This window comes from Chelonia mydas, chromosome 1 (assembly GCF_015237465.2).
Source record: "Chelonia mydas isolate rCheMyd1 chromosome 1, rCheMyd1.pri.v2, whole genome shotgun sequence".
NCBI classification, from domain to species: Eukaryota; Metazoa; Chordata; order Testudines; family Cheloniidae; genus Chelonia; species Chelonia mydas.
In genome coordinates, this window is record NC_057849.1 from 339,085,715 (window position 1) to 339,099,397 (window position 13,683).

Sequence of the window (13,683 nt, forward strand, 5' to 3'; positions counted from 1 at the left end):
TCCAGCACCGGCGAGGGCTACACATGTTGCTGCTGTGATTCAGGGCAGGCAGCCACGGCTGGAAATGGGTTCCTTCGTGGGTAATCAGAGCAGGATCCTGAGAACCCACAACTCCCACTGGCTCCAGCAGAAGCTGCAGGTGCTGAACAGCCATCTGGGCTAGGCCCAAAGAGCTTCACAATCCAAGAGCTTGTCTTTCGGTGTGTGCTGGGCTTGGTACACACAATGGATAACGACCTCTCCCCCCAGCCATTTGCTCCCTCCTTCCCCCGATACACCCCGTTCACTACCCACCACTGTGTCATTCCCTCCTCCAAAGGGGGCTGCTCAGCTCATTGCACCCCAAACCTGCCCATGTGGATGGCATGATGCCCCATTGGAGGCCACCTCCAGCATTACTACTTAACTTTCCACAGGCCGAGGGTGACAGCCTGGGCAACCCCCCTGGCCCTCCAGCAGTGCTACAAGTTAACTGTATTTCAACTGTAGTTAACACACAGATGGTGCCCCTTCCAGTAGCAGGTTCTGAAGCAGCTTCATTAATGCATTACTGGCCGCCCTGTATTAATTACTGGATGGAATACTCATGTTCACTCTGGCTGCTGCTCCCTTTACTTCAATTAACAATCACTTCTGACCCACCACCTTTTTTCCCCACTCCCCCCTCAGCCCCTCTCCTAAAAATCCAGTAGCACAGAACTCAGGAAACATAACAATAATGAAACCACCCAAACCCCCTTCCTTGCAAAGGTCACAGTGTCCTTCCAGAATGGCAACAAGGCTGCAAAGAACATGAATATTAATAAGGCTTGGTGGATTGCTAGTGTCCTTGGAGTAAGGGGAAGCGAGTTCCTCTGGAGGCTGAGTAACTGTACTTTCCCCCAAGCCACAGAGGATGATGAGGATCAGACTTACTTTCATATATTTAAAAAGACTGGATGAGGCAGCTGGATCCAGGGCAGTGGATGGTTTGTTTCACCCTCCTGTTGCACTCTGGAAACTCATTTCCCTTTAACCCTCACCTGCTGCTGCACTTCTTGAGCCAGAAGTCCGACCAACAGGCAGCTACGCACGTGGGGGCATCAGTGGCCGGTTGGGAAGGAGAGAGGAGCTGGTCTTGGTGACTCAGGGAAGCTCAGTTCTATTCTGGGCTTTGCAGCAGAATTTCCGTGGAACCCACTTTACCTCCCATGTCACTTAGCCTCAGTCTCCCCACGTGTAAAATGGTAATAATGGAACTTGGGCCGCTCAGTAAAGTGCTTAGAGAGCTAACGAGCTTGAGAAGTGCTAACTTTTATTGTTCCAGGTGTAATCTCACCCGGGCCAAAGTCACCTGGATAAAAGAGTGAGCTTCCATAGACACCATTAATTAGAATAACTTAGCCCTTGGATTATCCAGTGCTTTTCATTTTCACTTGCTGTACAAATGCTAGTTGGCTGTGGCATGCTGTTCCCTTTGCAGGTGCTCAACATCTCCCCCATTGTGGCCACCAATATCTCCCCTAACGTACATCAGCAAACAGGCCCTTACCATACTTGCTAGCAGAGGTCCTGGAGACAGTGGAGTTGTTGACAGCATTGTAGGCAGTGACCTGCTTGGAGACTAATGCTACCACGGATCCATCTGGCACCTGCGAAGGAAAGAGAACTTACCAATAAGCCTCCTAGAGCTGGCCAAAAAGTGCACCCAATAACATAAAGGAAACCCAGCCAGTGAAACCCAAGCGATCAATCACTATCCCTGCTGGAAGGATCTCATTATTAGTTACTTATGGCCCACCCCTGCAAACCCTTCCTCATGGGAGTAGGGCCAAACCCTGCTCTCCCCCCTCATGCCTCCCAGTGCAAATCTGGAATCACTCTGCCTACTTGGTATGAAGGCAGAATCTGGCTCATACAGGGACTGACCCAGAGCCCACTGTAATCAACAGGAGTCCTTCCATTGGCTGCAATGGGCTTTGGAGCAGGCCCTTAATGGGCTACTCCCATGAGCAAGGGTTTGTAGGACAAGGACATGGAATTAGGTCAAGGGCCTTGTCTTCATACATGTCTGTAAAGTGCCCAGCGTGAGATCCATACCCACATGATTGTTTTTATAATGGACAAGAGATTGCAACAGGCTTATCTTTTAAAAGTAGGGAAGTGCCAATTCTTCTAATTGTTCAATAGTCCACAGAACAGGAGCATGACATTCAAAAGGTCCATGACACAAGCTCTTATAATGAGTCTGAAGAGTCTGAAATAGGGTTCGGCTAGGGCTTGGGGTTCAAGACCAAGACACATCAGGTTCTGAGGTTCAGATCTGATGGTCCCAAAATCTCATCAGCTGTTCTCACAAGGTTTCAGCCCCAACTAGTGGGAATTTAATGAGACCAGCTGATCTTGCAAGTTCTCCGTCATTTTGGGCTGGAATTTGATTTCGGCCTCATCTAAGTAGGGCCTGGAAAACAGGCCCCCTCCAGTGATGGATCCAAACCAGAACCAGTGATGGGGTTAGGATCTGGGAACTCAAATCTTTCCAAGTTTTCAGGAGGTTGGATTTGAGCTTCTGATTCAGGCCATCTCCATGGAAAAAGAACTCAATATTCAAAGAGAAGCTGATGTTAACAGAGACAGTAAATTCACTAGGGAGGCCAAATTCTGAGACCTAGGGGAACAGCTGGGACCCAGTTCCTTGTAGTGCCCCTCACAGACTGAAATTAAGTTACTCCTCCAAGGTCTCACAGCAAATTAGTTGGTCATGACATGTGTCAGTACTCTTCCCCCTTGACAACACTCCATCGGAATGGGTATTTCATATACAAGGTGACAAACGACCTCCTGAAATCAGAGTAGACATGCACAGACTCCAGATAGGGCACAGGACTTTGCCACACCAGTAGGGCATTGTCACTACTGCAACAGAGGGGGAAAATGGTGTCTCTATTGTTCTGCCCATGGAGATGGCGGCTGGAAATCTGTTGTGCTGCAGGAAGTCGCACATAACATCTCAAAGGAGGAGAGAGCCTCTTGAAATGAGACAAACCTGCCAATCCATTAGCTAGGCATTTGTGTGGCTTCCTTTCAAAAGCAAGTGAAACAATAAGCAATTCTGAGCCAATGGGGAAGCGAAGCTGTATCAGGAGCATCTTGAATACATAAGAAGTTATAAAAAGATGATCCCCCCCCCCCCAAAAAAAACCCACGAAGAGCCACTAGCTCTTGTCTCTGTAATAATAATAATTAGTTCTTATGCAGAATCTTTTCATCTTCAAAGCACTTTACAGATACTAATTAATCAGCTCTCTCAACACTTGAGTAACGTCTCTGTGCTATTATCCACATATTACAGATGGGGCACTCAGAGGTTAAGGTCCAGGTTTGTAAATGTATTTAGGCAACTAAAGATGCAGCTAGACCCCTAGTGGGATTGTCCAGAGCGTGTCGGTACCAAACTCTCACTGACATCGGATGTTTAACAGGGAGGGTGATTAACCGTCAGAACAACTGTCCTGGGGCTGTGGTGGATTCTCCATCACAGGCAATTTTTAAATCAAGGCTGGATGTTTGTTCTAAAAGATCTGCTCTGACTCAAACCAGGGAAGCTCTCTGGCGTGGGTTCTATGGGGGGTTGCACTAGGTGATCCCAATGGGCCCTTCTGATTTGGCAATGTAGGAACAGGAGTTAGGTGCAGTTCAAGATCCCACTCGGCACCTATCTACAGCTTTAGGCACCTAACTATGTCTGGCAACCTGGTCCCACGTGACATGCCCAGAGAGCCAGTGCTAGTCTTAGAACTCAGGAGCTCCCAGCCCTGTACTCAGTGTCAGATCCTTAGCTAGTGTACCTTGGTGTGGCTCTACAAACTCCAGTGGAGCTACAGTGATTTACACCAGCTGAGGATCTGGCCTATAGCATTTACCGGCCGTAGATCTCAAAGCACTTTCCAACAGTAGGTAAGGACAGCTTCCCCACTTGTTAGTATCATTATCCACCCAGGGAAATGGCGCCCCCTATGGGGACAGAGTGGCTGAGCTGGGACTAGAACCAGGATCCGGTCAGCACCCTCACTGCTGTCCATCCTCTCATCCTCCTGCTTCCAGACAACAGGCCCCAACTCCTACTGCTGCTAATGTCAAAGATCCTCCGGAGCACAGTGGTCTTGCCCTCCAGGAGAAAATGTGTCATTCTCCCTCCCCTGCGGAGGGAGAGAATTAACTTGTGTCCTGCTCATCTCCGCTCCCCATCTATTTCTAATCTGCTCGCCTTCCCCTGCCCCCTCCTCTGTGCTAATCACCAGCTGCAGCCTGACATCTCATCTACTGCCAGTGGGGGGCCTTCAGTCAAGCCTCCCCTTTAAGAGGGTGGCGGCTTATCTAACCTCTAGCCCCACACCAAATAGTTTGCAGGAGGGTTTTTATTAGGCATCACTGGACTGATGGCAGTACGGACAATGCCAGCAGTAGTAGCCTGGGGGAGAGACACAGGGCCCCTTCCTTCCCAGTGATTGGCATCTGAGTAGCTGTCAATCTTTGTCCCTTAAAGCAGAGTTGTTTTCCCTTCTTTTATTCCCCTTCCTAACACTGATCTGCCCTCTTCCCCGCCTATCGCACAGAGCAGAGTAGGCAGGGGGAAATCCTCACTAAAAGGAGAATCGCGGGAGGTCGGTGTTAGTGCTGGCCATCAAATATTTGTCTGAACAGGTTTTTCTCGGAAAATGCTGATTCAACTAAACTGATTTTTGGTGTGAAATTGCATCGATTCTGACGAAAGTTTCCACAAAAACAAGTATTTTTGAAACAGAAGCAAAATTGTTCAGAAAAATTTTGAAATTTCATTTCAGAAACAAAAATTGTGTTTCAAACTGAACTTTATTTTAGTATTAGTGGCATTATTTTTACATTTTTTCAAGACCTGTCAGTAATAGTGCAGAATATGATGTCATATCATGTCAAATCATGTTCTCGTCTGACATAATATAATAACAGAAGCCATTTTTATTGAATGTTTATATTATTTATTTTCTAAAAGCCATTCAGGGCAGCTGCTACTTAGTTCAGCTTGAAACATCTTATCCTATTTTCTAGCTCAAAGTGTCTCCTGTTTGTGTTGTAGTGAAACAGTCTGGCACTTTGCGGGGGGAAAGGGGGGAGCGATAGAACTTATTTACAGGGCGTCATTGTCTGGGATTGCTCTTTGCTTGTTCCAGCCCCAGATCTCAGACAGGGCTGGCAGGGGAGCAGCTGCTCAGATGATGAGAGCAGCAGTGTAACACTCCTGTGGAGAAGGAGAGAAGGTGCAAAGCGACTGTGTTAGGAGGTGCAAAGAGACTGTGTTAGGAGACCAGATGGTGCAACCACGATGGTCTCTGGGGTGAGCTCTGTCAGTGGCCTTTGAAGAAGGGGTAGATGGGTTGGGGCAGAGAGTGGCAGTACTTGGCAGCGCCAGTCCAGTTGTTTGATTGGCACTGAACCCTCCCAGCAGAGGCAGGTAACTTGGCCAGGCCTGTGTCCCTGGCAGAGGGCTCCTGTCTCATTACCTGGTAGTGCGCCAAGGTATTGAGTCTCTTCCAGTCGTTCTCTATCTTGGTGGTGATGTCTTCGTCCTGCAGGATCATTCGGGCCCCACTTGCCTGCCGCCACTCTGCAGGGAGAAAGGGCACATTTCACTCTGCTCTGCAGAGTCCCAGGAAGAAGGAGGCAGCTCAGCATACACCTTACACATGCAACATGGAGACCACATACTATCAAGCAGGACAACACCTGCCCACAAACACCTGACAAGAGACCCAAAGATATGCATAGTGCACAGAGATGCACACGACACCTCCCCCCACACACACAGAAAAAGGCACACTCCACATACATGCCCATGCCACGTATATCCCTGCAAACCAGGGACAGGTGAACCTTCAAAGATTCAGGGAGATGATTCAGAGAAGTATCCGAAAGCATACTTTCTAAGTTCTGAGTCAGTTCTTACATTATCTGAATGGGTTTGCTTGCTTGGGATAAAAACACATATATCCCACTACCATTCATCACACACACACATGCACCCAGAGTCTAACTCCTGGCTGAGATGAGCACAGAACAGCTCCTACGAGCTCAGCCTTTGGGATCATGCAATGTAGCTGTTGCCCATAGACCCCAAGGCTCTCTGAGTCTGGTCATAGGGCCATGGCCTTTTCGGGTTGCAAGGTATAGCTGATTGACGTCAGCTGATGATCTGAGCCATAGAGTGACAGCTCCTTGGGTGCAGACGGTGCTGTCCTTTGTGGTTTGCACAGCACCAAGTGGACCGCTGGGCTCAAGCAATACTAGTACTTGGTGCTTGTATGGCACTTTTCACCCACAGATCTCCAGGCGCTGCCTGTAGGGACGGGGAGGCCCATTGCCACTCCTTTACAGACGAGGAGACAGCAGTGCACAGCCAGCCAGGGGCAAAGCTGGAGACAGAACCCAAGCTTATTGCCTTCCAATCCCACGCCCTGCCCATCATAACACCCTGCCTCTTCCAACACAACCCTACCCAGCCACATGTAAATGCACAGGGATCCTGTTTCTCACCAGCTACAGCAGACATCTAATTTAATGCCTATCAGCATGGTATCTAAATGCCACGTGCTTGAATGATTATGTGCTGCTGGTAACTGTCTCTACATTCTTCTTACTGGGCAGTCCCATCTGGTGGCTGCCTTTGAGAGAATCTTATATTGAAACTAGGGTTGATACATACCTCCATCTGAACGGGACAGTCCCAGTTTCCCTCAGATTGAAGACTTGACTTATTTGCCCTTGGTCTAACCATGTGTGGGAATAGCCAATAGTACCATAAATGTGACCAAAGATGTCAAACTGTAGTTTAATTGGGAGAAACTACAGCCAACCATGGGTTAGCCATAGACAACTTTGGTTTAACCAAAGGCAAAAAGAACCACCTATGGTTCAACCATCGCAGTCACTGCCAAATACAGTTTAACCACGACCCTGGTCATCATAAACCATAACCATGTCCTTGAGTTAATTAAAATGAACCTCTGAATGTGGAAACATCACCTGCCAACTGTCTTTACTGCTTCCAATGTAAAAAGTCAAGAGTTGTTACGAATTTCTTTTGGTTTCAGCAATTTTCTCATCCCATAATTAAACTTTACTCATAAAACTGACCCTTGCTTTTACTATTCATTTGAATTAGCAGAAGATCAGGTGCTGAGTGTTTATTGCTGGATGTCACTGAGAACAGAGATCTCTCAAGGATGTAGCAGTTGGCTGGTCAGTAATGGGTACCATGGTTAGGGATGACCCCATAGTGGCCAGGATTTATCCCAACTCCTTCAATCACACCCACGGTATCACAGTCTTGTCAAAGCACGACCCTTTGCTCCTAGCCACACCTGCAAAGAATCCCAGAGCCCAGCTGTTCAAGACCCAGGTGGTGCAGGGACTGGAGCACTGGGAGGGGAGGAGCATCCGGAAGGAGCTCTTTCTATTACAGAGTCCCCCACAGAGGTCCACTGCCACTTTGTCAGTGCCTCCTGGGGCTTTCCTCCTTGGATCCCTGATCCTTGCCAGCACTGGCTGCTCCTGTGCCTAATCCCCTTCCCCCACCCCAAAAAAAGCAGGATCCCTGGGCAGTGGCACTGCAATCGTTCGATGCCGTATACACTCCTACGTAGCTAGGTCAGTAGTCAGACATGCCCAGTTCTCAGTTTTGTGGTTGGGTCGGGAACGGAGGGCAAACATGGCTTTTGTCTGTCTTTGCCCTCCCGGTATCCTAGGGCTGTGCAGGGCTGATCGAACTCATGCTCTGCTTCCGACGGGCCCGGGGGGGGGCAGAGAATAGCCATAGTGCAGTGCACTCCAGTCACCCCCAGCCACCCTCTCAGATTCCCCCATTTCCTGGGGACTGGCAGCAGGGCTAATGTAGAACCATGACACCAGCTCCACGCTGGTTAGGGCGTCCCCTGTGCGGGAGGGTTTCTCATTTCCACCCACGTTAAGGCCCCTTTAATCAGGCCCATTGATTTTACATTTGTTTCTCATCTGTTTCATTCTTTTTCTCCCAGGCTAGCCCAACGGGCTGTGTTTAGGTTGGGAACTCTGCACGGGAATGTTTCTGGTTTCAGAGTAACAGCCGTGTTAGTCTGTATTCGCAAAAAGAAAAGGAGGACTTGTGGCACCTTAGAGACTAACCAATTTATTTGAGCATAAGCTTTCGTGCTTATGCTCAAATAAATTGGTTAGTCTCTAAGGTGCCACAAGTCCTCCTTTTCTTTTTGGGAATGTTTCTAGCCACACAAGAGCCATTCATGTCCAATGGTGAAAATCCACTGAAGGTTTGAATTCTGAAGCTCTTACTCAGGATTTCTTGAATTTTTTTCTCTGGCCAAGCGCCATGGACTTCAGCTGGCATCTGGGTGAGGGCTGAGAAGGGACTCCAGAATATGGCCCACTGTCTTTAGTGGGAGTTTAGTCTGAGTAAAGACACCCTCTTTAGTAATTAACATCTCAGTTTACCCAACTGTTCCTTAAATACCCTTTCCCTCTCTACTAGCACTAACAGGCTTGGTCACTCCCAGCATTGAAAGGGAAGTGGTAGATGCGGGGAGGACAGGAAGGAGATAAAAGTGACCCCTGCATTCATATTCACAGCACTAAGTTAAGATTGTTAGCTTTCTCCTCAACCGCTGCTCCCCAGCCCCTCTCCCATCAGATCAGCGCACTCCTCACAGCACTGGCACAAAGGAGAGACACACTCCAATCCAATTTGTTTCACTTGTACTTTCCAGAGAGCGGGAGGGAGGTAAAAATCCCATTATCTTTATCTTGCCTTCCAATCAGGAGTGGCGGTAAATGCAAACTCAAGAGACAGTTGCTGTGAACTCTATATTTCATTTTGCAGACAGTGTACCCTTTTATTGCATGCAGGAATGACTTATTTTTTAAAAACCTCTTTTAGTTCAAGGGAAAAGGGAAATTCCACAGGCCTTTGACAAGAGGGTTATTTGAGCTGCATCTGATGTCTGGGTGGGGCTTGCGGACTCCCAGGGAGAAGAAGCCCAGAATCTTGGAGCCCTACTGTTTAATCCCATTAACCACTTCCCCTTCCCTGCGAGGTTCTCCAGTGGTGCTGCAGAGTGGAATGAGTTAACCCTGCCCACACCCCCTTTGAGGCAGGTGAGCATTAACAGCCCCATTCTACCAAGGAGGAAACTGAGGCAGAGAGAGAGATTCAGGGGGAGATTTTCAAAGGCACAAAAGGGCAACTAGGTGCTTGGGTCCCATTTAAAGTCAGTGAACGTTGGTCAGCTCACTCCCAGGTGTGTCTTAGATGAGCTTGCCCAAGGACACATCAAGAGTTCATGGGAGAATCCAAACCCCCTGACTTCTAGGCCTTGGCTTTAGCCAGGAGACCACCCTTGCTCTTTAAAGGAAGGTATCGATTGTAACACACTTAGCCAATACTACTAGGCCCCGAACGCCTAGGCATTTTGGGAGTATCTCACCTACTCCAAACCCTGGGTGCCCTCCCTAATAGGCCCTGGCCAAGATATTCTGATTTGATTAGTGACTTTGGATGCTTCAGTTTTTGGGCCCCCAACTGCTTGTGCCTTAAAGGGGCCTGATTTTCAAAGGGTGTGCACAGAGCACTTTCTGAAACCTGGGCCCCTTTAAAGCATTTCAAGCTGCACCCCCAAAAATTAAGGGACCCAAAATCACTAGTTACTTTGGTACCGAAGTGCTGGAGTAGGCAGGACACTTTTCACACCTAACAGTGATTGCCAGACATGGGATGGGCCAGCCCAGGGGATTAGACATGAGATGAGGAGCCTTTCCTCCCTATGCTACAGGGTCCAACACACCCAGATAGGCAGTGACTGAAAGCTATTACCATTAGCTGACTGGTGGCCTGTATGAAATGAGTTGGGAGCCTCAGCCCTGTTCTTAGTGGGCAGCTATCCACACTGTGGATAAAACGAACACAGCAGGTGGGGAGTGGTTGGCACTGCTGGTGGGCAGAGGGGCCAAGAACTCCCACTGCAGATGTGAGAAAGGGAAGAGCCCCACTAGGCCCCATCTAGTCCATCAACATGTCGGTGCAGGGCCGTCCCGCTCCTGTATTAGTGTTTAATTCAAATGGGTTATAGAGACTAAATGAACTCCCCACCCCAGAGTTGATCCTTCCAGGTCACAGCACACAGGCAGGGGCACTTGCCCTGCTATTGTCCGGGCTGTACCTGTCCACTGCCCAGGGCTGTCAACCCATCACTTTCCACCAGCACTATACTCCCTGTTAAAAGCAACCAGAGCACAGGAAGGGGGGAATTTCTCTGTTTGGAGAGAGTCTGTTTTGGGATTCTCCCCCACCCCTTAATGCTCTTTTAAAGATGTGGCTACTGCGTTGGTTAGGATTTTTGAAATGGGCGCTGTAAAAAGAAGCCTTCAGTAATTTGGCTTTTGGACTAAAATGCTTCCTTCCATCTAAGCAATGGGCCCTCACCCTGGACAGAGAGCCCTGCAAAGCAGCCCTGGAAATGCAAAACTGTTTTTCTCTTCCGAGACCCATGGAGATTAAGGTCAAGACGGGAACATTGAGAGCTAGTCTGACCTCCTACATAACACTAGCCAGAGAAGTTCACCCAGTGAGTCCTGCTGTTCGAAGTGCTCACATCAGGATTGCACTGATCCCCAGAGCTTTATGGTCACTTAGACCAGTGCTTCTCAAGCTATCTGATGTGGGGGACTGGCAATTTTTACCCCAATGTGCGCGCAGGCCGGCAGCAGATGGCTCGCGGACCGCCACTGGTCCGCGGACCACCACTTTGAGTAGCACTGACTTAGACTATGAACATCCGAAGAGCAGACCCCCCCTCTTTTCCACCTTGTGTTCCTTTCACTGTCATCAAAAGACCCCATGTTCCAAGGAGCTTCTGTCTCCCTGTGAGGAATGGCTGTGACTCCCTCTGGACATACACCCCTCTTCCCCACCAGGCTCCCCCAAAGAGAGTTACTCCTCCATCCTCGTTAGCAGGTGAGCTAAGAAAGCCTGTTGCTCTACTCAATGCTGGGAACAGGCTTGCCCTGAACGAGGCATGCCCAGGTCTTTTCCATCTTCAGTGCGGATGCCTCATGTCAATAAACTCTTTATTAATCAGCCCCTTTACGGGCATGAAAAGTTCTGTCCTTCCTGGGGGCAGGTGTGTATAATGCCTGTTAATCCCCACTGGATCCCACTATCCTACCCGCCCCCAATCACTCAGCAGCTCCAACACATATGTAAGGACCAGAGCAGAGATCACACAGCTCATTAGGGCCCTAATCCAAACTCTTATAGGAAGCGGGGGAGGGGGGAGGTTGTTCTGGTTCAGACCCAGCTGAGAGATAGGTCCACGCTCGGAGGTTCAGAGTTGGATCTAAACCTGCCCTCAGTTTGGAGAGGGTGTGGGATCTGGGGGTCTTGTTCAGGCCTAGCTGATTAAGGCCAAAGCACATTAGCCTTAGAACACAGCCCATTTGTCCCCTAGAGATCATCATTGTCCAAGGTGGTTCCAATCCAGCCTCAGCCCCCCATAGTGCTTGTGGAACTCCTGGTTCCCTGTCCTACCAATGCCACTGTGTATTCCGCAGTGCCCCGGCAGATCCCAGCACCCTCTGTCAGTGCCCGCCCTTGGATCCAAACTTAATGTTTCCCCTGGCCCCAGCCCGGCACAAGGCCTGGGTCAATATATCCGGCCTGAATCCGCCGCACCCCCGGTCTCCAGTTCCTGGCTGGCCTCACTCTCACCCTCACCCAGTCCCTCGCTGACACTCGTCCGCTCCAAAAACATCTCGGGTTCATTCTTGCTAATTTATATGATTTGGTTTTTACTGCTGCTGCTTTTGGCAGCTTGTTCCATTATTTTAACCACCCTTTGTGAGCAAGAATCCTGCTGCAATTGCTGACAGGCATCCCTCTCCTCCTCCCTCTTTCCTCCTCCCAACTTAACTTCAATCCCTGACCTCTCATTTCTGCCTTCATTATCGTCCTAAACGGTTTCTTGGCATCAGTCCATTCCTTTTCCTCTTGGTTTCGCGTCTGCTTTTGCAGGATTTTATAGACTCCATAATTTTCCACTCAAGTCTCTTTCGTTTAAGGTCACAGAGGGCAAATTCTGGCTAGTCTGCTCCCAGGATGCAATCCCAAGTACCCCACCAGCAACCATAAGGGTGGCCCTGAGCAGCATTTAGTACAGTGCTGTGTCCTGTCATTCTATCCTCCTGCTAGAACCCAGGAGGAGCTATCTGGGACCTGCTGTTATACCTGATTGCAGATCTCTCAGCTTTCACTTCAGATCTAGGCTAGGAGAGGTTTCTGGTTTGTGCAACCCTAAACTCTATAGCTTAGAGCCGGTGCATGAGAACAGCAATATCAACCCGACTAGACATGTAACTGAAACGGACTTGTCTCGCTCCATTCTCCAAGCCGAGTGAAGTGCTGCAGAGCAAACAACGTGTCATGGTGAAAAGTGCATAAGCTCTGTGAAGTCCTTTGGTTTATAACACTCTGAGGCAGTAATGTAATGTAGAGAGGAGCCGAACACCACTCTGGAGCCCTAGGTGCGTATCTGCCGTTCCTAAGCAGGGAGGAGACTCAGCTACTTTCCTGGCACTATCCCTTGTCCCTGCTGCTCTCTATTGTGGGATCTAGGCAGGGTAGACAGCCAGCAGGGGGTCGGTGGTTTGGGGACCACAGAGATTCACATCACCCATCCCTGTGGCCAGTGGGCCTCGGGGCTGGAAATCAATACTACCTGGGCCAACTGGCTGTCTCAGTGAGGGTGTAAACCCCATCTGAACCCTCCACCCTGACAGAAGGCGTAGCAAGAAATCTCAGCAAGAGGAACCTAACCGAGATCACCATCACTCCTGGGGGTTTTCCAGCAGGATGGGGCAACTGGGCTCTAGGGTTCTCAGGGCTGCAGCGACCCTTTCCAGTCCTTGGCCAGCTGGGCTCCTCTGCGCAGGAGCAGGAACACAGGCTGCTCTTCCCTTTGTGGCTGTCCTTGAGGCAGGAGGAGCAGAGGTGTATGGTCTTGAGGGCAGGGAGGGTCTCGTGTCTCCAGTTATTGATCCCTCCAGCCTCGTCTCATTTCTGCTGCTTTCCTCTGAACACGCCCCAGTGAGTCCCCTTCTGTCTGGTGAGGTAGTGCTCAGAACTGAACACAAGGGCCCAGCTGGGTTTGAATTACAGCCTTCCCTGCTTCCCTCCCCCCTCCGTGATGGGCCACATGCTCACATACCCAGGTCCATGTCAGCAGCTTTGGGCCTGTGGGAGCACGGCACATTCTTGAAGATGGCGTCAAGAATCTTCTCCTTGACCTGCGTGATGGTGTCGCAGTTGAGGATCTTCACGGGGATCTCTGGGCTGTTCACGTTGTCGGGGTTCACGCAGCTCAGGACCTGAGGGAGGGAGACAGAGTGGCAGTGAGAAGAGCCAGACCCTTGATGAAGACATGGGAGCCGTTCATCGTTACTCTTTCCTGGACAGCTCAGAGCTAGCCACTGGGTCCTACAGCATGGATGGCTCCAGGGCAAACCTTCAGGTGACTCTAGTCAGGAATGGTACAAGAATCATGCTCAGCACCTGCATGGCTCATTAACGAGGACCTGGTCATTCTCCTCCCTCACAGGAGACCCAGGGATCTGGTTCCAAACAAGGTG

At 49.7% G+C, this 13,683-nt stretch overlaps 1 protein-coding gene across 1 annotated transcript in view; it reads right to left on the reverse strand.

The window, feature by feature from the left end:
- PLXNA4 (plexin A4) overlaps positions 1-13,683 on the reverse strand; it is a 582,073-nt gene that overhangs the window by 43,302 nt on the left and 525,088 nt on the right. The window contains exons 24-26 of the mRNA XM_037889370.2: positions 13,263-13,422; positions 5,520-5,623; positions 1,532-1,631 (exon numbers count right to left, since the gene is read on the reverse strand). Of these exons, the coding sequence (XP_037745298.1) occupies positions 1,532-1,631; positions 5,520-5,623; positions 13,263-13,422 (364 nt within the window). The remainder of the gene's footprint in view (positions 1-1,531; positions 1,632-5,519; positions 5,624-13,262; positions 13,423-13,683) is intronic.